The sequence below is a fragment of the Meles meles genome, chromosome 13 (genome assembly GCF_922984935.1).
Source record: "Meles meles chromosome 13, mMelMel3.1 paternal haplotype, whole genome shotgun sequence".
In the NCBI taxonomy this organism is placed as follows: Eukaryota; Metazoa; Chordata; class Mammalia; order Carnivora; family Mustelidae; genus Meles; species Meles meles.
Window position 1 is genome coordinate 62,301,693 of NC_060078.1, and position 22,400 is coordinate 62,324,092.

Genomic DNA, 22,400 nt, shown 5'->3' on the forward strand with positions numbered 1-22,400 from the left:
AAAGGGATTTTGGGGGGAGGTGCCTGGGCAGCTCAGTCACTTAAGTGTCTGCCTTAGGCTCAGGCATGATCTCAGGGTCCTGGGATCAGGTCCCACATTGAGCTCCCCGCTCAGCAGCAAGTCTGCTTCTCCTTCTTCCTCTCTTTCTGTGAACTCACTCGCTTTCACTCTCTCTCAAAAAAACAAATAAAATCTTTTTTTTTAAAAAAAGGCATTTTCCTATGCTACACGACACGGAAAGCCAATATTCCTTGGCATAAACAGAAGACAGATAAGTGGAAAAATGCATACACTGAAATGACAATACTATGGACCTCCAGTACGATAGTAAGATGAGCTCTAGCAAGACACTAAGGCTACGGCCAGATTTTCTAACAAACAATGGAACAAGCAGGCAATGTCCACAAATGTTAACACAGAGGCCCCAAACAGACACTTTACCCTTGACCTAACATGGAGTGAAAGAGAAGTCAAGATCATAACCTTCTTGTGATGGGATTCCATGCCATTTAATGCTGTGACCACCACACGTTTCTAGGTCCCACTCTCTGGGAAACACTGAGCTTGCAGAAGGAGCCTTGGGTTAAGAATATGCAGTCCCTTGCATCAAATCCAAGCTTGACTGCTCGCAAGCTTTGAGGTCTCACGCCAACAATTTACCCTTCTGAAACTCAGTTTCTTCTTCTGAAAAATGGAAACAAAGCAGCCTAGCCTACCTAGCCCTAGAGAGCCACTCTGAAATAACAGATGGGAAAAAAGCTTTGAAAAGTCTAGGGGTTGTAGGTAGATGGGGGCAGATGGGTTATTATTCCAAGCGACTCCTAACCCTGCTTCCCTGATACAACTCACTACCCCAGACTGGACGGTGACCCGCCCCATCTATCAAGAAAGAGAAAATGAATACATCACTTCACCATTTTTTTCCAACCTTCCCAGTAACCACAACATGGGTTTCCAAATATTACCCCCATTTTATAGAAATGGAAACTGAGGATCAAAATGGCCACATACTGTCTCCCCAACGGCAGAGCAGATTCTGAACACAAGCCTTCCATGCAGCCTAGGGGGAAATGCCCTCTATTTTGCTCTTACTGTGCACAACCAGCAGACCCCACAAGTGTGGGTTTCCTGGATCCATCGGTCGCTGTGCCCAGGCCCCGTCTTTCAAAGCCACTGCCTTTGCCATGTTCCCGTGAATCCCTGCCAGCTGTATTTCGCTCTCTTGCCCTTGTGCTCCCCCAGCACCCCGACCTTAGGTTTGTGTTGGCTGCCTCCCCTAGCTAGACCAAGAGCTCTCTGGGGACAAAGGCCAAGTCTTGCTCATCCTGGCATCCTCTCAAGCCCTGGTCGGGTTCTGTGTTTCAGAAAAAGAAGGGGCTCAGTAAATGTTGTTGAAAATGAAATGCCATGATACATGTACATAAGACTTCTCCTCTCTTCTTGGCTTCTCCAACCACACACTGTAGTCTCTCCTGCTTCCTTATCCTCAAGTAGCTCTCCAGTCCAACTCTTGAGGTCAGTGCAGGGTCTGCGGTGGGCTTCTTTCCAGCCCTCTTCCTGGTAGTGTGAAGCAGCCCCTGGGTGGCATTCCCTCCTCCAGCCCCCTAAATTTGTGGTTCACCTAGGAGGATTTGCCCTCAGGAACCCGAGACCAGGAGATTTTTGTTGCTTGTTGCATCTCTTGCCTGAGATTACCCAGAAAGCTAACACTCCCACCAGGAAGCTCGCTCTCGCAGTCTGCTTCTATACCTGATTGGGTCATTTCCATTTGGGCCTCTCCCCTCACAGGAACGGAAGAGCAAAGCTCAGGGAGGTCCCACAGGCCAGGCACCGGGGACAATCCCACACCCTGGGTGAGGCTCTTAGAGGAATGCAGAGGGCCGGGCTGCTGGTGGTAAGCCCAGTCAAAGCAGTCCCACTGGCTGGTGCAGGCCTCCACCAGGCCTACAGAAAACACAGAGCCCTCCTCTTCGGTGCACACTTGGAGCTCTGGAAGGGGAAGCCCCAGAGACCTGGTGCCTCCAACCCCAGAGAGTGGGTAGGGAGAAGGTTGGGCCACAAACACCTTCCTTCACCATGGTGCCCTACTCAGTGCCTGGGGAGCCAGAGAGAACTAACCAGGAGGCAGCAGAGTGTCCAGGGAAGAAGGTGGCAGATTTCCTGAACTCTCTGGGCCTCGGCTTTCCCAAAAATGGAAGTCACGATACCTGCGCTTTATAGGGCAGTGGTGGTGGTTACAGGAAGAAAGGGGTTTGGCTCATTGCCTGACACACAGGAGAAGCTTTAGCCGTCCCTTCCTCACCCTTCTTACAGCTTCCGATATTAAAGGTCTCTAGAAAGCAGTTAACTTGAGCCCAAAACACTAGGATGCTGGGATAACCATCCTGGAGACCCAGCCAGGTTGGTGGTAATTTAGGACTAGGTTCTCTCCCTGAGCTTTTCCTGTCCTGTTTCCCTTTCAGTCTCTCTCCTGTCTCTGGGTACCATGTTGTCTTGCTAGTTCCTAAGGGGTGGTCGAGTACAGATCCTACTCAAATCCAAAGAGAAAAGGCCACACTCAAAACAGATACGCCCTTAGCCCAGATGCTCCAGAGGTCCCCCAGGTCCACGTGTGTCATTCTAGACTTGCACGGTTGGTGACTGGTCAGACAGTGTGACTGACACCCATGGGCACCAGCCAGAGATGGAGCTCTTCCTACCTTCGCCCTGTTGGTCTCTGGTGCCACCTGCCCCAACACCCAAAGACAGTCACCCACATGCCTCGTGACACAGCAACAACCACAGTCGCCTCAGCTGGGTCAGAAGAGGGGAAGCTTCCCCATTCGACCATCAGCTCCAGGACCAAGTCTTCCTTGTTCAGCTCTGCTTGTTTGCTTGCTTTGCATTTTCCAGTCTGCACGAGGGCCAGTCTTTGATCAAGGTGCCACCATGCTAGATGATGGCGGAGAGATGGGGTAGGAAGATGGGAAGTCATTGGATTAGCCTCTCCTCCATATAGTCTTCTCCCAGCCTCCACGGGGTCACCCTATGGACTTCAGGGCTCTTGGAGGACAGACTCCATCCTACAAGTGGTTCTCAGGTAGGGAGGCCTACATAGAGTAAGATAACAGAAATCTGGGGGTTCAGGGTGGGCCATGAAGATCTCTGTCCTTTAACAGAATAAGTCTCGGCAGTGAGAGACCCAAGACATCTCAGGAGAGACTCAACCCTCAGCCACGGCAGGCTAGAAATGCACCCCCCCCAGTGAGTGAGTAATACCGTCATCATTTCCAGCCTCCCCCCCCACCCCGACCCCCGGCTCTGGCCTACCGCTCAGCCTAGAATGTGAATGTCCCACCCAACCAGCCTCTGAATCCATTCAGGCCCCCTACCCCTGAAACCACCCTGAAACCTTTCTCATCCAAGGGCCTTGAGATGCTGGGATGGCTCCATGGAGGCTGAGAGATGGAGGTTAGCAAAGGCAGGCTAGGCCTCTGGGATCCAGAACCCTCCTGCTGCCAGCTGCCACAACAGCGCCACCAAGATGCTCGGGCCCCACCAACAGTGGAAGCCCTCGAAGTCCGAGGAAGGGAGTCTATCCGTTTGCACAGGGAGGCAGAAGAATGGGGTTAAACCCTTCTAAGGGAGGCACTGGGGCAGGAGCCCTGGATGTTCATCCTCCCCGTGCAAAGCCCCAAGGATGAGGTCAACTTCCTTCCTCTCCTCCAAGGAGCAGTCAGTTAAAATCCTACCCTGCTGGCAATGAGGTCTAGGTGTTGGCCAACCCTGGTTCTGCTCCCGTTACCAATGACGGGGGAAGCACACCCCTGATGGTGTCCGTACTCCAGGGAGCAGAACTGTTTACCCCCAAGTGTGAAGGAGCAGATCTGGTGCTCAACCAGGAGGTGCTGGTTGAGGGAGGGGAGAGGGTTGAGATACAGGTGCCCCCAGGGCTGGGTCAGGGGGAGAAGTGAGAGCTCCATTAGTTTCTTTCTTTTTTTTTTTTTTTTAAAGCTATTTTTATTGCATTCCCACCTACCCTTTCTTCCCCACAGTGCTGGGTACACCACAGATATGCAGAAAATGCCAGCTTACGTAAGCAGAAGGGTCAAGGACACCTTTTTGGTGGGCAAAACGGAGGTGAGGATGCCCTAGGCAGACAAAGAGTGATTCTGGGCTTCTCCAGTTCACCCAAGAAGAAACGGACCAGGCACACCTCTGTCCCAACATCAGCAGAGGCCGGGGGAGCCCTGCTATGCTGGGCCTTTGAATTCCGGCCTCTCTTTACATCTCAGAACTATTGCTTTCACAGATCTTGTTTAACTTGAGAAGCACAGGGGAGGAGGGGCGAGGAAAACTGCATTCTTCCCCATCAAAGCCAACAGTCTAAACTAATACTTCTGGTTGTAACTGATCCTGGCCTGTTTGTGATTACAGCCCCTTGCTCTCTTTCTGGCAGGACAGCCCTGGAACCCAGCAGCGGGCTGAAGGCGAGAGACACCCCTGCTCTCTTGGATAATCTTGTCCTCGCCTGACATGACCAAAAACGTCCATCAGCTGCTGCTTTCCGCAGTTCTCCAGGGCAACTCTTCAAAACATTTATTTAAAAAAGGGGGGGGGGAAGCCACCCCCAACCCCAACCATGAAATTCCATAACACTAATCATATTCCTTCTGTTACCAGCACCAGCCTGGAAAACACAGCAGCACCCGCGGTCCCATTGGCTGATGCAAACTGAAGGGGAGAGGGAGGCTTGGGATTGGCGGGATCAGCCCGTCGTCCTCTTTTGCCTACCCCCTTTCCTTTTATTAGGGGAGAAAACACACACACACACACACACACACACCCCTCTTTCTGCTGCCATATAGCACAGAAACAGCTCTGCAAAGCTCAAGGCTTTCTCAGCTGTTCTTTCTCCGGAAATTTAATCTGCAAAGCATTTGGCCTTACGAAGCCCATTCCAAAGGTGTCCAGGAGCCCACAAGCCCTGTGATCATCATTACAAACCCAGCCATGTTTGCAGCCAGTGACCCATTTGGCTGCTTAGGAGAGCTGGCTGAAGGCTTGCCAACATGGTCAAATTCCCCTCACCTGCTCCCTCTAAGCTGAAACTGGCTTTTTCTCAGAGCCCCGGGGGGTTAGAAGGGACCTTAGGAGCTCTGGAACTATGGAGATGAAAGGCCTGCTTCGTGCCTGGCTTTAGTAAAAGCATGATTGTCATGGAAATGGGGTGCTTGGTATCTGGAACACAGCTGTGGCCACTATCTTCACCCCTCATCCCATTTCCATTCTGTAAATGAGGAAAGATGATGCTCAGAGAGGTAGAGTGACTTGTGTGAGGTCACCTGGTTAGTGGGTAACTGAGCCTGGAACCTAGATTGACCGGAGAGCCTTTTCTACAAAGCCTGGCATTCCTTCCATGAGGGCACACCAGCACCTGACCCATTCCCACTGTGCCAAGTTGGCAATCCCTTAACCCAGTGGTTCGAAGACATGGGTGGCTAGGACTGGGGGAAAGCCCCTCCCCAGAGCACAGGGAGACCACGTGGCCGAGCCGGGCCTTTGAGAAGCCTGTAGCCAACACTGCAGGTGCTGGTGCAGGGCCCAAGACCCCAGGCCTTGCTGTGGGTGCGTCCCGATCACAGAGCAGATCACAGCTCTCCGCTGAGCAGAGAGGAGGCTGGGGCCTCATAAGGGCGCCAGTTAGGAGAACAGAAAACAAACAAGAAAAGAGTGTCCAGAAAGCCCGGAACTGGAGGCCCAGCCAACCTCAACAGCAGCCTTAACAACTTCCTGGGGAGGAGTAAGAAGGGCCAAGGAGGGCACAGCCCCTGGTCTGATGGGGGAGACCCACAGCCAGCCGGGGGGCAGCCCAGAGAAGGGGCGTTGCTCAATGGCAGGGAGTCTGTATTCTCAAGTTGGGGCTTCCAAGATGATCTTGCAGGAAGGAAGTCACCATGTGTGAGAAATCAGTCTGTTTCAATGTCCGGAGGTATAGGGTCGGGGCCGTGTAGGAAGCACCTCGGAGCCAGGAGCCTCTAGGTTTTAGCTTTCAGGCTGACGGCCCAGGGTCAGGGAGCCTCAGTCAATCGGGGGCAAGTTGGGGTGTGCCCAGCCTTGAGAGGGCAGCAAGGCCTCAGAGACCGCTACCGCAGCAGGCATGGTGCACAGCTATGCCACAGCCTGGCCCTGAACTCGCCGTGTGACGCTGGGTGGGTGGTTTCCCTTGGCCGGACTCTGTTCCTCCTCTGACAAAGGAGAGGTTTGGGCACCCGGTCAGAAATGTCTCCCTCAGCTTGGTGGGAAAGGAAGGGGGAAAGCTCTCCTTCCCCTGGCATTGGGGGCCCTTGAAGGCCCTTGAAACCCCTCCTTAGCCTGCTCATTGCTAGATGAACACCTTCTCGTAGGCCGCCTCATGCGCTGTGGCCCAATAACACGGCCCAGGCCCACCCTGTGCGCCTTGACAGGGTCATTCTGGTTCACCCTGATTCACCCAGCTTGCAGCTCCTTCCTCCTTCCGCAACTTGCTCAAAGCCCAACTATCCCAGGAGACTTTCCTGACCATGGAACAGAGGTGCTCCTGAACCCAACGGTATACACAGAAGCCCACAGCCTTCTGGTCCTGCCCTCCTGTCCCCTGCGGGATACTGCCTAACCCAGCAACACTGTGCTGTCCGCCTCACACTTGGCAGGTACGGATCAAAATGATTGATGTGCTGCATCTGGGCCTGTATCCTGCAGGTAAGAGGGAGCCCTAGAATGCCGTCCCGCAAGCGACAGGAAGATAGGGATGGCTGCTTCTGGTCCACTGCTGTAGCCTGGTGCTGGACCCACCAGAGGGCACGCACAGGGTGGCTCCATGTGTGTCGACGGAATAAGCAAACCACACCATCTAGGAGCACTCCCTGCACGGAGGAGGTCACTCAAGGGGGGTTAAGACCAGAGATGTCATGGGGGAGGAGGAAGGAGGCAGGATGCCCATTCTTCCCTGGGTCTGGCCAGGTGAGGGGGAGGGGCCGGGACAGGTCTATTTATTTGGACAAAGGGGAAAGCAGAGGGGTGCCTGGGTGGCTCAGTGGGTTAAGCCTCTGCCTTTGGCTCAGGTCACGGTCTCAGGGTCCTGGGATCGAGCCCTGCATTGGGCTCTCTGCTCAGCAGGGAGCCTGCTTCCCCCTCTCTCTGCCTGCCTCTCTGCCTACTTGTGATCTCTGTCAAATTAATAAATAAAATCTTTAAAAAGAGAGGGGGGGAGCAGAGTGGGCTAGGGCCCTGCCCAGCTCTACCCTCATACCCTCGGTCCTGCCCATCAGGGCCCTGGTGAGCAGGTTTCACAAATGCCCTTAATCCACCTACCCATGCAGTCCAGCCCCAGCCACGGACCAGGCTGAGCCAAAGCCTGGAACAAGCACATAGCTCTTCTGCAGGAAAAGTCCCTTTTGACCACTTTTCTCCTATTCCAGCCAAGGCTTTAGCAAGACCGATCTCTGTTCTCCTGCTCTCTGTGGTCTGGGGAGCTCACACAGCAGAGCACTCTGGGGCTTGGTTCCCTAAAGAAGTAAAATCCACAAGCACGAGATGTGCAAACATCCAGATTTCCAAAAACTGGAAAAATAGCTTGTGTTGAAGTTCACACCCCACCTCTCCGCTGTGCAACCTTGGGACAAGTCACTTAACCTCTCTGGACTTCAATTTCCACCTCTGAGAAACAATGCCAACATTTGCCCTTCATCTTACCAATAAGTTCTACAAACTGCATAGTTTTGTATCTTGTAAAACATAAAACATTCTGATTCAGAAAGAAGTCACATTGAAAAAAATGTCCCAAATCCCCTACGGGCAGGTATAAGCAGGCCGTCAGTCCCCAGGCAGCCTTAACCTCTTCAAGGACACCCTCTGCTCACCTGGCCCCAGTGGGGAATGAAAAGAAGACTTGCAAGCTTCAGACCACTGTGTTTAGAATGTTCCCTAAAACACAAGGTTCTGGGACATGGAGATCCAAGGGCCACTCAGGGCATGCTGATGGGCCCGAGGTAACAGGAGAAAGAGATCTGCGTACCAATTTCAAAATCCTACTCGTGGCTTGCTCACTTTATGGCCAGTCCCTGGCAGACTCTTTCTCTTAGTTTGGCTTTCTCTCACCTCCCGTGGAGCCTGGCCACTTCCCCACAATTTAGTCCAATAAAAGCGTAGGGGAGGCAAATATATTTTAGCGTGAGCCTAAAAAGTGCCTGGCTCAGAAGGGAAATGTGGAATTGGGGCTGAAACAATTAAATGAAACAAAAAAACCCCAAGAATTCCATATGGCACGTTTTCAATTGTACGGAGAAGTGATGCTGGGCGTTATGTGAGCCACGAGCGGCTCTCTGCTTCGTCCCAGTGAACACCAGTTCCCACCAAGCGTCCCAGGGCGACTGATTTAACTGGGTCACCCTGGCTTCCCCTGCCGTGATGCGACAAGGGAGTGCGGGTCAGCACTGGGAACACAGAGGATGAGGTTATGGAATCTGAAAAGATGCTTATAGAGACGAGGGCGGTCAAGTCCGCTACCACGAGCGATTACTGGAAACCCAAGTGCTGAGGCTGGACTATCACACGGCTGTAGGATCATCTGGGGAAAAAACAAGGGGGTGATTTCTCAACCCAAATTCCCTGAGGTCCTGACAAATTACACTCCCCAGAAAGTGCCACAATCACAGGGTGGAAATCTGTTATGCAAGGGTGGAGGGAATGCTGTGTGGGGAGCTCTTTCCCCACACGTTAGCCACGCGGGGAGACCTGTCACTTCCACTGGCGACAAAGGCCACGTATGTTCATGCCTGTTGGGTACACCTAGTGGTGCCTGCTCCCTGGGCTCCTGGGCCGGGGTTTGTCCAGGGAGGGGAGGGAGGTCACCCGTTGGCCACACTGCAAGACCCCTACCCGGGATGCGGTGTTTGTTAACGTAGAACCACATGCCTAGGCCTGGTCCCACCTGGCCCCGCCTACTTTTCTGCCTTCACTCACCACCACCCTCCCCAAACCAACCGGAGCCCTTGGTTTCCTGGGCTTGCTGAGCTCCCGGCCTTCTCAGCAGGGAAGGCCTTCAGAGAGCCCTTCCCTCCCGCGACTTATTCACAGTCATAGGGCCCCGTTTCACGCATGGCATTTTGCAAAAATCTCAAGTTATTTTTCTGGTTTCCTTGTGACTATCTCACCACTCCATGGGAGCCCCAGGAGGGTGGGCCTTTGTTGGCCTCATCGCCTCTGACCCCAGCCTGGCACTTAGTCAACTAGTCTGGATTTAGGGACGACAGATCACGTGAAGATGAGCCTCGCTACGGTCCGGGCAGTGCGCGGTTTAAGTGCTCCCTTGGTGTCCAAGCCCAGAAAAGCAGCCTTTCGGAGACGCCTGTGAACAGACTCAGTGTGAACCTATTTGTGCCCCCAAAGTGGAAGGCAGCCAGGCATTGCCCTGGGGCGGAGAGGGGGGCAGCTGGCATCACTCGAGCCCTTGAGCTGGATTTCTGAGGTCGCTGCTACGATACACCTTTTGCTCCAAAACTGCCGCTTAAGAGTAATGGCCTCAGGACACGCCGGGTCCACAGAGCCAACATTTGGTCAGAGTGACCAGCCGTCCTGCTGGCCCCATCCAAGCAGGGGGAGGAGAGACACAGCAGAGCCCTGGCGACCACGGTTCCCTGCACCATCACCACCGCCCGCAAGCCGTCTGGCCGCTGGCTCTAGGCAGGTGGCGGCTCCTGCAACACTCAGTGCTCACAAGCCCTTGGACACCTCCCTGATGACAGCCCATGCCAATCTCACTTGAGGAGCGATTCCCAGTTCTCAGAGACACTTTCCCCTGCCGCCCTCCTCCCCCCAGCTGGACCACTTGCTTGAAGTACCACCATGCTTGCATCCCTCTCCCGCTCATCAGCTTCCCACGGCCTCCTTCTTCCTCCCCTCTCCACTGTGGCCCAGTGTCCCCTTTCTTCATCAGGACGCACCTGCTGGAGGCGGCCAGACACTTGCCTTGCCATGTCACCCCAGCAGGCCCAGCCCTCCACCTGGTATCCCCTCGTGGGGACCTGGAACTCCTTCACCTCTCAGCCCATCTAACCCCCTCTCTCTCCAAGGCCCAGCTCCATGCCTCCAACTCCCACAAGGCCCCCACCAGCCACCGTACTTCAGCTCTGTGCCCTGCAACAGAGCCACGGGGTGATGTCAAGCCAGTAGGAAGGGTCGTGGGTGAGCCACTCCTCTTCCCTCAGCCCTGCTTGAAGGTCACAGCCCTGTGACGGGACTGCCTCTGGATTGCTAGTGGGAATTTGACTTTTGTCTCCAACTTTTCCTGTCACGGGCTGGGGCAAGGACAGCTACCCAAGCCAGGGCTCCAAAGGTGCAACTCTGGTCTCCAACATGGTTTCAGGGCTTCACTGCTCACAGTAAGCTCCCTGTTTGCCCTACCCAACCTCGCAAACCAGGAGGGCTGAGAGACTCCTCAGACACTATGGGTGCAACCCATTCTCCGGCCTGACAGGGGAACTGAGGTCATAAGAGGAAAACTGGCCTGCTGTGGGCCCCAAGATCAGTCTGTGGCGGGGCTGCCCTTGTCCAGCAGTCTCCTGGCGACCATCACGTCCTGAGCACTTACCGCGTGCCAGGCCCCGCACCAAGCACTGAATCCCTTCTGAACTGGCATACATCAACCCTCTGGCTATAGGCACAATTATCCCCATTTTACACGGAAGGAAACGGATGCTTAAAAGACCCAACTAACTTTCCCAGGCTTGCCACTAGCCAGTACCAAGCCAAGATGAAAACCAGGCTTATTTAAGTGAAGTCCCTATTTTTCATTGCTAGGCTACCCTGCAATCTCGTTCTTAAAACAATCTCGAGGGGCACCTGGGTGGCTCAGTGGGTTAAGCCACTGCCTTTGGCTCAGGTCATGATCTCGGGGTCCTGGGATCGAGTCCCGCATCGGGCTCTCTGCTCGGCGGGGAGCCTGCTTCCCTCTCTCTCTCCCCTGCTTCCCTCTCTCTCTCTCTGCCTGCCTATCTACTTGTGATCTCTATCAAATAAATAAATAAAAAATCTTTAAAACAAACAAACAAACAAACAAAAAAAACAATCTCGAGCCTGCAGTGAAGCAAGCTGTTCTCAGGGGGCCCAGGCGGAATTAGGATGCCAGCTTCTGCGCCAGGATTTACGCTCCGTGGCCCTCACCCATCCAGCTAGGTTGGTGAGGCAGGAACAACTGCACGCTGGAGACCGTCTTAGACCAGAATGGACTTTGCAATCGCTGGTTAGGCTGACTTGGCAGGAACATGCACGCGCCATACTTCGGAAGAGAAGAGAGGTCGGAGGACCCAGGCTTCTGACAGCTGGGAAAGACCTCACGGGGGCCAGTTACCACAAGCAGATGGTGGCTGGTTCCCTGGAGCCAAACTTAAAAGCTGTGGCACAGCTAAGAGTGTGAGCTGACTTGTCTGCAATGCAGGCTACAATTACCTGTCTTTCTAGAAACAGCCTATCCTGTCTTTATCGGGATAGCTCTTTTCTAGGGTAGCTTGGCAGTCTGAATGAGCAATCAGGTGGTTCCTTAGTAAGCCCATAATCAAAGCAGATGACACAGAAGCTTCCTCAGAGAAGCCCACGGAAGACATTGTCAAGTCGGAGAAGCTGCCCCAGCCTCACAGTACAGTCCGCCCCTTAAGGACCCAGCATGCTCACGCTGAGTAGAGTCTAAGCTGCAGAAAGGCAGGAACCTTCTGGGTACGCACACAATCAGCGCGCGGGGCCTGGGACAAAGGAGGTATTCGAGAATTGTGAAGTGAACCAAGGCCTGGATAAATGAACACCATGTAAATAGATTTCTCCCTTATAAAAAGCCCACACAGAATGACTGTAACAATGTTCATTAGGAAATATCAAAGTTACAGAAGAGATCCACCCCTCCATGTTAAAAAGATTCCAACCCACAGAACACAAAAGGCTGGAGAACGCATTCTCTTGGACAGTACAAAATCACCATCATGACACACAAATCTGAGAGGAAAGCTTATTAGTTTGTCTTCTCTGTCAAACAATACACGGCTACTTAGATGCCCCCTCCAGACACGCCCATGCACTGTGCATCGCTGATGCCCTTACACTCACCAGGAAACCAAGGGATTCCTACGTACATCACAAAGTCAGGGTAGCATTAGATCTTAAACCTAGTGCTCAGATTCCCTACTCTTCGTTTCTCCACCCCACACACAGCTGCTAAACACGTAACCTGGTTTGCCGCTCAGCACGTTTTTGGGTACCTTACCCCTCGAGATCTCCTTTCTTTCAAACCTGCCCTCCCACAGCCCCCACTGAGGAGCTTGGCTAGGCAGCCATGCTTATGCCCCACGGGGCTTCTCCCAGACACAGATGAGGGGCTGGTGTAGGACACCCGATGGATGGTCTGCCGACTCACTGGCCAGCCAGGAACCAACCAGACTGATTTCGAACTTCAGATTTTGAACTCAGACAACTGGAAGCCATAGTGAGTGGGTGGCAGTTACCTCCACTGAAAAGCCCTGCGGTCTGGGCCTGACAGACCAGCAGCAGGTGAACAGGCTGCTGTTTTAATTGGAGAAGGCAGGCTGCCCTGTAGGGAGAAGTTCCGGGGGTGGGGTGGGGGGGCGCTCTCCCTCTACATGGTACACCCCAGAGCAAGAGAGACAAGCATGGCTGAGCTGGCTCGGATCACTCTTTGGTTCCCAGTTTCTGTGAGGCTGGAACCAACCTCAGTTTTGGTGAGATTTTTCTGCAGCCTTTCAGGAGTCTCTTGAGCAAGGCTGAGTGGACTTCTGTCCTCTCCTCACTATTCAGTTGGGACTAAAGCATTGATTTTGGAGGGGACTGAGATGTGTAAACACCCCAAGGCTGAGTGTTCTCACCTGTCCAATTTCTCACTTGGATGGACCAGAGGAGCTCAAAATTCCTGGCCAGCACAATGCTTTGTCTTAGTCCTATAGCTCTGTGCCTCCAAGGAAGTGTAAGAACTCCCAGTGTTCTCACGCTGGGGCCAGGAAAGAAACAAAAGACTTCGAGAAGGAAAGCAGAGGCAGGAAAAGAATGAGCATCTGGTGACTCATAGCCCCATGTCCTCCCCAGGCCTCTAGTCCTGAGAAGAAGGAAGCAATCCTGGAAAGTTGGAGACAAGCTTTGCTCCACACAGAAAGACCAGAGTAGCTGGGATCCTGCCATCACTGTGCTGCCAGATGTCAGATCAGATTGTACCTGCTTAAAGCTGAAGTCAATATGGTCTTTGAGACCTAAGAACATCCCACAAAGCGGGCATCTCAGGTACTGCTGTCTGTGGGAAAGGTGTAGGGGTTCCCAAGCCAAGAGGACAGTGGCTTGTCCAAACAAGCAAAGCTGTTCTATCTTTCTCCTAGATGTGCCCCTGTTCATGAATGGAGAGAAGGAGGACTTTCTGGTTCAGCCCCAGGCCCACTGCTTGGTCAAAAAGGCTTTCCCTGAAGCCACTCAGGCTGCACTTTGGGAGGCCTTGACTTCTGTCCACCTACATTCACAGGAATAGGCTTGTCCTCAGAGCTGGGTACATATCAGATCCTCTCAGCTGTGGCCTGGCCCCAAGTTCAAAGGAATAATTAGTAAGCCGAATTCCCAAAATTTATAACCACCATGTTGGAAGGCGGGACACAGAGCCATCCTTCTACGAAGGTTGTTCCACGGAGACCTGGGGTCATCTCCCCGAGCCTGCAGTGTGACCAACTCATGGTGACCCTACTGGGGATGAGTCCATTCTCGCTCTCCCACTGCGTCCTCTGTAGATGGCAGAGATCTCAGCTGTTGGACTCCAAGAAAATGACTTAACCGCTCAGCCTGTTACTTCAGCCACAAAATTTTTCAAGATCCTTCTACCGCATGGGGTCATTTCCTGATTCTAATAAAATGAGACATAACCTGTGGCACCAGGTGTTTACAGTTGACTGACTCTGAGTTGCCTTCCAGACACATCGCTCTTTAGACCAGTGAGATCACAGAGCCCTGGCACAACCACACCTTCAAACGGCTCGGAGGCTGTGGTCCCAGCCTGCCGATCCAGAGGCTGGTGGACCCCTCTATGGATCTTCTAGGGACTTCTGGCCTTCAGAGAAGGGGATGCAGGCAGAGTTCCCGCTCTCCATGGGCAAGGCAAGACCCTGGGGGGTAGGGATGGTGCCCTAATTATTGGGAGTGGAAATGCCTTAACACGCCCACCATGTCCCAAGGTCAGAGGCCTAACAATTGGGTCTTTGTTACAGAGTTCGAAAGCCTCACTCACCACTCCTTTCAAAGCTAGCTTACAGGATGCACAGCACACCTCCCCTCCCCCACCTCAGCCGTAGGGCTTCCTTGAACTGCGAAACCACTGTCCCAGGGATCTGCAGTTTGGTCCTCCTGCTCTCTCTCCTCCACCCACTTAGTTTCTCTGGTTAAACTGGCGGTTCACCTCAGGCCCCCTGGTTTCTGCCAGCAGCAGACAGTGTGGGTTTGCACGGCGGACAGGGCACTCCAGGGTCCCAGGGCAAACACCCGCTGCCGAGCAGCTCTGTCCAACAAAAGCAAAGATACAAAAGTCCTGGAGACGGAGAGACGCCCTGTTCAGGGAGGCTCTCTCTACCTGACATCCAGGGTCCCAAAGAGGCTTCCAGCCATGGCAGTTCAGAACTGGGAAGAAGGCTCGTGAGGTCATCATTCCAACCCCTCTTTCTAAGCAGCCACCAAATTATCTCCACTGTACAGAAGGGTTAACTGAGGCCCAGAGGAATTAAGGGACTTGGAGCCATCCAGCTGGTAGGTGGTGGGCAGAGTCCTGCTTCCGGGGACAGTAGCTCTCTCAGAGGGTCTGGGTGTCAGACTGCAGAGTCAGGCTACTTGAGCCCCTCACACAGCCATGACGGACTCCTCAGGAGTGGAGGGGTCTCTATGCTTTCTCCAGGCCCTCACTGTGTCAAGCTCTGCCCGCCTCCCTCCCCAACCAGGCAAGGCTTCCAAGGAGCCCTAGAATCCTGGGTATGGGATGGGAAGGTAGAGGGAGGACATCCCTGGGAATCAGAGGTTCTGAGCATGCTGACTTCCTTTTGTGTGGGGTCTTCTCCACCCTGGCCAGTGGCTGGTGCCTAGAACCTTGGGGGCCAACAGCTGTGCTGGTGACAAAAGGCAGGGGAGGGAGCAGGAGGGTCTTTAAGCCAGAACTCTACTTCTGAGCAGCCCTGACCTTATACAGAGAAGTGAGACTGTTTTCCCTTGGAACACGCTCCAAAACGTTTATCTCTCCGCTGGCGCCTCCAATTCCACCATCAGAGATCCTTTCCTTTGGGTCTGGAAGTGCTCAGGGTTTCCAGAGCCACGCCCCTGTGACAGCTCTAGCTTCCTGGGGGCGCGGGTCGGCGGGGTGAGGGGTGGCGACAGGTAGGTAGGGCTGGTACGAGGACAAAGGCTGAAGGCAAAGGTGTGCAGGTAGGAGACCAGTGTGGGCACCTGGGGTGAAGGGCTCAGGCCTTAGGCTAGGGGTGTGGCTCTGCCGGGTGGGGACAGCCTCTGCCAACTTCCCTGCCCATTACTCCAAGCACAGGGACAAGTCCTGACCTCTCTGAAAGGTCTGTGAAAACCCCAGATCCAGAACAGCCAGGAGTCCAACCTAAGATGGCATCACAGCACTGTTCTCAGGGAGCACAATTCCTAAGCCTCCTGCAGCAGGAGCCTGAGCTCACCTCCCCCAGGAGGTCTGCTGGGATTCCCTCAGCATCTCTACAGCGACTTGCTACACACAGGCATAGGAATTGGGGGTCCAGGAATGTCCCTGTTCTGCTTTCGCCCTCAGAGGACTCACGTCTCCTCAGTCTGTCTGTGCCTCAGTTACTCTATCTGTAGTATGGGTACAATCATCCTTTGGTCTCCCCTCCTTTCAGGGCTCACAATATTGGAAGGGAACAGAGTAGGACAGGAAAAGGAAAACAGGCCCCTCCCCTCTGGGAGTGTCCAAACACTGCCCAGAGAGGATCCTGCACAGGGGAGCTTCCCCTGTAGCTAACTGAAACCAAAACAAAACACCCCAGGAACCAGTTCAAGCCCCAGCAGCATGAGGGCAAACTGCTGATGGACGCTCACGCAGCTCACACTGATCCAGGCCCTCCTCTCTCCAGCGGCACAGATGCCCACTGCACTTGTGGTCCCGGTGAGGACCCGGGAACCGGTAGCTCCTGGAGAACCACGGGCGGGGTCCCAGATGAGACAAAGCCTCAGCTCCCAATGATAGGGAGGCTGCCATAGGGCCCTCGGTGGCCCCCTTCTTCCTATTTGGATCCTCCTCCCAGGTCCTGGCGGCCTTCAGCTCTGCAGGGGGCAGTCAGCTCACCAGACAGCAGCTAGCCAAACCCCATAGACCCGGCCTTTCCTGAGACAGCCTGCGGGGGGCCCAAGAACCGCAGCCCCAACACTGACGTCACGGCCGGCCTTCCCCACCAGCTAACTGGCTTCTCTGGCCCCTGCCGGGACCCTAGCTTAGAAGATGGCGCCAACAGGGGAAGCCGCTCGAAGGCGCCCCTGAACCAGGAGCTACCTTTCCTGCGGCCTCGGTGGACACGGGGACCGCCGAACAGGGGCCAGGCCGTTGTACCGGCTTCTGCTGCCCTGGCCTTGCATGCCCACAAGCCGGTTCATTTCCCCGAGCCGGGGAGACATTCTTCCACCACCAGGCAAAGTGCTGGCCTGCGGCCCAAACCAACAGGGGAAACTTTGGCCTCCTCAGCCCTCTCCCCCACCAGATGGAAATAACGTACAGCTGCAGAAGTGGGGGAGGAGGGAGACAACAAAACCAGCCAGACGTCCATCTGTCTGTTTGTCCCTCTGTCCGCCCATCCCGGGAGCCAGGCCGCCCATCTGGGTACTCACCGCTCTCGTTCTTCTCGATGACATCCACCACCTCCCCCGCCTGGAGGCTCAGCTCCGAGTTTTCCTGCTTCTTATAGTTGGACACCACCACGTACTGTTCCAGGATCATGGGCTCGGCGTTGGTGTCGGCACCTGGCGAGGGCAGAAAGCACGCGGTGAGCCAGCGGCCGGCCATGGCCCCGCGGCCGGGGCGCCCCCTGTCCATCGGGGGAGGCTGCTCCGTCGCCAGCGCCGCTCCGAGGGGCCGCCCGTAGCCAGGGCTCGCAGCTCGCCGGGCCCCAAAGACAGGCCATATAGCAAGGCCCCACACCGGCCCGCTGCACCGCGGGGACCGGGGGACATGGGGAGCCGGGCTGGAGTGGGGGGGGCGGGCAGCTGGGGACAGGCGGAGGCCCCGGGAAACGGGAAACGGAGAGGAAGAGCCCGCCGCTGCGATGAGTCAGGCACAGCCCGGCACCAGCGAGCGGGAGGAGAGGCCTGGTGCGGACGTGGTCTCCCCAGACCCCTCGGCTGGCAGGGGCGGGACGGGAGGGCCGCCCATGAGGGCTGAGGCCGAGCAGAGGAGAGAAAGAAAGGCAAGGCAGGGAGGAGGGCTAGTGCCTCTCCGCCAGCCCCTGTGAACCCAGAGGAAAAGAGAGGCAGCGGTCCTCCCTTCGGGAGGGAGAGGGAGCAAGCAGGAGAGAAGTCTCCACAGCCCGGGCCCAGGCGAGAAGTCAAGAAGGTTTGAGGCCGCCAATCATTGGGGTTTACTCGCAACCCTTAAATAGAAACACATGAGACCCATCGAATGAGGAGCCAGGGGTGGAGGCAGGGGAGGGGGAGGAGGGCTGAGACTGTTTACTTGAAACCCAAGAAGAAAGTCCCAGCGCCAGCAGCCAGGCGAGCCCAACCCGCCCCCCGCCAACTTTTCCTCAAGTTCGGCTCACCACGGCGCTGCCACTGAGCCCGGGGGCCTGGTGCAGACACAGGAGGCTGAGGCCAGCTTCACTCCAGCCTGGCTGCTGCCCTCTGGCCACATGGAGACCGATTCAGTCGCCCTCTACCTTTCCGTGCTGGGTTTTGTGGTCAGGCTCTGGGAAACCTCAAGCCGCCCCTGGCAGTTGAAGGGTCAAAAGGTGGGGCTCTGCACAAAGAGGGCAGATGGGCTAGAGGCTCCCAGAGGTGGGGACAAACATCTAAGACAGGGCATGTCCTGCTAGGAGCTGAAGGGAACCAAAAACCAGAGACCTATTGGTCACCTCCTACAGGAAGCCTTCCCAGACCAGCCACAGCCCAAAGGGAATTCCTAGCACACTTTATGTGTCTACCACCCTATACATCTGTCAATCTCCTGGAAGGCTAGAGGATTCACACCACCTACATGGCTATAGAAATGGCTGAGAGGGTCCCTAGGCTCCCTACGGCTCCCTTGATGCTTTGGCCTACAGTAACATTCCTTACACACCCGAGTCTAAATTAGTACATGTTCTGTGTCAGCCACGTAGCCTGTCCTGTTTTATCCTCACCACAACCCTTCTACCTTCCCATTTTACCGAAGACAACTCAGAGGCCCAGAGAAGGGAAGAGGCTTGCCTCAGCACACACAGCTGCTATGAAGAGAACCAAACTCACTGAGGATTTTACATTCAAGCCCATATCTCTTTCCGTTAAAGAACTGCCTCTATGATTTCTGTTTCCAGACACCCATTCTTCTAGCACAACGATCCTCTACTTGGCTCCACAGAATTGCCTGGGCAGGGGCGCTTTTAAAGAATAAAGGCCTGGGTCCCACCCCCAGAGGTCCAGATTTAACTGGTTGGTATTTTTTGGACACTCCCTCCTCCCCCGTGGTTCCCAGGTGCATCCAGGGGGCAGAGGCACTGCTTAGACCAGTGCAGGGAGCAAGGGAAGGAAAGAAACCTAGTGCCCCACGGTTTTCTCCCAAGAGGTGTGGGCCCTGTAGCCCCCGCTCAGCCCTCTGGAGCCCCAGAAGGGACCCTGTCCCCACTGAGTCCTGCCACATGGATCTGCACAAGCACAGCCCCAGGCAGTTCCACCAGAGCTGGGATCAGATTTCAGGCAGAAATGCAACCAACAGCTGGGCAGAGGGACCAGCCCACTCTGCGGGGATGCGGCCAGGTCTGCGCCTGTCACTGCCAGCCGGAGAGGGGCAGCGCCCAGGCATGGAGCTGACAGCAATTGCCTCCCACTGTGCCCCTGGGGGGATGGCAGTGCCTCTGCGGCCAAGAGCCCCTCTTCAGTGAACCTAAGGCAAAAAGGCCCAGCCCCAGCACTGTGAGATACAGGGGCTCCCTTTATAGTTTGTGGGAAAGGCAAACTCAGGCTACAAACAAAAGCGGAGTTCCCAGTGAGTTAGAGAGCTTCCAAATCCCAAGAGCCCAGGTGATTCTGACAATTAACCGCAGACCCTCCGGTGCTCACTCACGGATCAGCACGATGCCGAGCACCTGACCACGTCATTTTGTTGTCTCGCTGGATCCTCAAAACAACCCTACGTAGCAGGTTCTGTTAGAGACCCATTTTTATACATAGGCAGAATGAGGCTTATGAGGGTAAGTTTTCCCAAGGTCATGCAGCTGGGACTTAAACCCACACTCACCAGATCGGGGGTTGCTTATGTTTTGAACTTCCCTACTATATGCCACCTGCAGAAAACCACTGATCCCTGGCTCCCAGAGGGACCCTGCCTCACCCTATCTCCACACGCCCAGCTTTATTGGTTGTTTTCATTAGACTGGAGTGTGGGTTCCTTGTTGACTGGGGCTACGTCTGTCTGTTCAGCACAACACCGGGCCCATTAGGTAGTGGGCATTCAGCAAGTGTTTGCAAAATGAATGAATGAAATGAACAAACGGCAGACAGATGAACGGAGTGATTTAGTGGTTTGTTTTGAGCCACTAGAGCTAAACCAGGCAGGGCCTCACCTCTGACATCTGGAAAACTAGACAACTGTGGAAGGGGTAAAGGGGAGATGGGGAAACAGAGGCACAGAAGAGCAAGGAGTGCTGAGTTTGTGGCCAGGAGCTGCTGGAGAGGACAAGCTGGGGTGCTGGGGAGTGGAGAGACCTTAGCTTACTTTAATCCAAGCCAAGGAAATCTGAGGCAAGATTTCAAAGAGGGGAAAAATCCCGCCCCCGCCGCCCTGGCCCTCCCAGCCCCTTGGAAAATTGGCCTAAGTGTTCTGAAGACTGACGTTTTGGGACCCAGGTAGAAAAGAGAATGTTCTCCAGGGATTCCAGAGCACGGAAGACAGGCGGTGGCACCTCTTGGAGGCTGCCCCAAAGGCTGTGGGACAGACAAAGGGACACAGAGACACTCTGCCCTCCTGGCTGCTCTCCCCTCCCCCAGCACAGGCAGACTCCAGGCTCCCTCTCTCTGGCATCTGCCTCTCAGGACATTGCCTGCCCAGGACTGCCCGGGCAGGCGTGCGCTGCGAGCAGGTATCCAGATGAGAAAGCACTCGGCAGGCGGGCCGGTGGGTGATGTCATCCCACAGAGGCTGCTCTGGATCCCCTCCCAGCCAAGGCCTGGAAAATTGGGGGCTGGAGGAGTCAGCCCAAAGGAGGAGGGAGGGCCAGGGCCATGGATGAATCCTCCAGCCTCTAGACGGGAATGTCTGACAGAGGCACAGAGAAGGGCTATACCCCTTCTAGAGAGAAGAGGCCCTCCCAGGTTGGAAGGGGACTTTGTAACAGTCTCGTCCAGGGATGGGCCCCTTTTCACTCAGAGCCCCTGGCTGGATGGGCTCGGGCTCTGGCAGATCCCTGGAGCCCTTCCCCACACCTGCATTCCTCCAACTACCACCTGGATGGACCCCTGGCTTCTGCCTGATTCTGTCTGCCAACCTAAACTTCGAAATGAGACTTTTGCCAAGTCAGTCCCTTGCTCCAACACCTTCAGTGGGTCCCTGTTGCCTACAGAATAAAGGCCAAATTCAAGCTCAGTCTTTCTGACAACCTGAGTTCCCCGGTTCCCTGACACATAACCCCCCTGTTCCAGGCCACATTCATGAGTCAACATACGTACTAAGGGCACCATGTGCCAACCACACTGTTCTATGTGGGTTCTTACCTCCAAGCCTTTGCCTTAGCTGTTCCCCCTGCCTGGAATGCCTTCCCTTCCTCCACCAACCAGTTCTCCCCAACCATCTCTGACCCTCCAGGACTCCCTGAGTTTACTCCAGCCATGGTGCTCACTCCTGGCCTCTGCTGGATATGTTTGTGGGGCGCTGGGCCCCAGTCAGCCATGTGCTTTAGACAAGAGTCTCCCTGATGAGAGTTGCCCCAGGCCTGGTGCCATAGGACAGGGCACTGGCCTTAGTTGCCTGAGATGATGCAAAAGCAGAAGATTTAACTCTGAGGGTCTGAGCAGTCCTGCTTTGCCCAGACTAGCTTTATGACCCTGGGAGGGACGCTCAACCTCTCTGAGCTCCAGTTTCCTTGTTTGTCAACAGGTACAGTACCAGTACCTACCCTCTGTGGGTTGTTCTGCGCCTGGAACTAGGTGACAGGGTTAATGCCCAATGTAAACTGTAGATACTATTTATAAAGCAAACAGGAAATGGGAGATTTGGGGAGGAGCAGGAGGGGTTCAAGTTCCCCTACAGCCTCAGAACCAGCAGGCAGCTCAAGGCAAGGGCCACAGGCGCCAGGAAAAGGGTGGCTATGGCTGTGTCCCCAGAACATGGCTCCCTCCAACGGCACCTCCTGGCCGGCAGGGGATCCTCGCCAGCTGGAGAGCCAGATCAGAGCACCCTGGGCCCACTCTGGTGGGGGAGGCCAGGCTGAGCAGCCCCAGGACTCTCATCTTCAAGGACCCCCCCACAACAGCCCCTTACCTCTGAGTTTCCCATCTCATGTACTCTCTGACATTCCAGATGGGGAAACCAAGGCCCAGAGCAAGCTGGCAGCTTGCCCAAGACTCCAGCCCTGAACTCCTAGTCTGGCTGGTTTTCCCCAGCCCACACTGCTTCCCCTCAGCCTCTCACTCCAAACAGCTGGGTTCGTCCTAAGAAGCCAAGCCCTGTGGTGGCCCCCGCCCCAGGCTCCCCATGTTCTCAGGGACCCCCCCAAACCCTGGCACCCCACAAAATGTCCCTCCACGCCCCTCACAACTGGTTCCTCCCAGGCTGGACTAGGCCTGCCGGCTTCTCTATAGGTCCCTGGGCGGCCAGGCTATACGTTTCGTGAATAAAATGTATTGTTGTAGGCCAAGTGGGCTCTGGCTCGCTGGCTCGTAGAGAGGGGAAAGAGGGACAGGAGCCCAATGATTAGTCAGGCCCGGGCCCTCGTCACAGACAGCACCAGAAGGATGACTGCAAGGAGCCTGGGACAGGCAAGGGGTCCTCCTGCCTGCTGCCTTTCTCTTCCCAGGACGTGGGCCTCCCATTCCCTGTTCACAGCTGTGGTGGGGAGGGGCTGAACCTAGGGCTGACGGCTGGGGTCCTCGGCCCAGCCCTCTGACCTCTGACCCTTCTGCTTCAGGCCTCCAATTCCAGAGCCTGAATC

At 55.1% G+C, this 22,400-nt stretch overlaps 1 protein-coding gene across 6 annotated transcripts in view; it reads right to left on the bottom strand.

Annotated features, from left to right (window-relative positions):
• The window catches only part of SH3PXD2A (SH3 and PX domains 2A), a 234,804-nt gene that overhangs the window by 41,138 nt on the left and 171,266 nt on the right, over window positions 1-22,400 (bottom strand). For all 6 annotated transcript variants that reach the window (XM_046027609.1, XM_046027608.1, XM_046027607.1 and 3 more), the window contains one exon: window positions 16,894-17,025. In XM_046027609.1, the coding sequence (XP_045883565.1) occupies window positions 16,894-17,025 (132 nt within the window). The remainder of the gene's footprint in view (window positions 1-16,893; window positions 17,026-22,400) is intronic.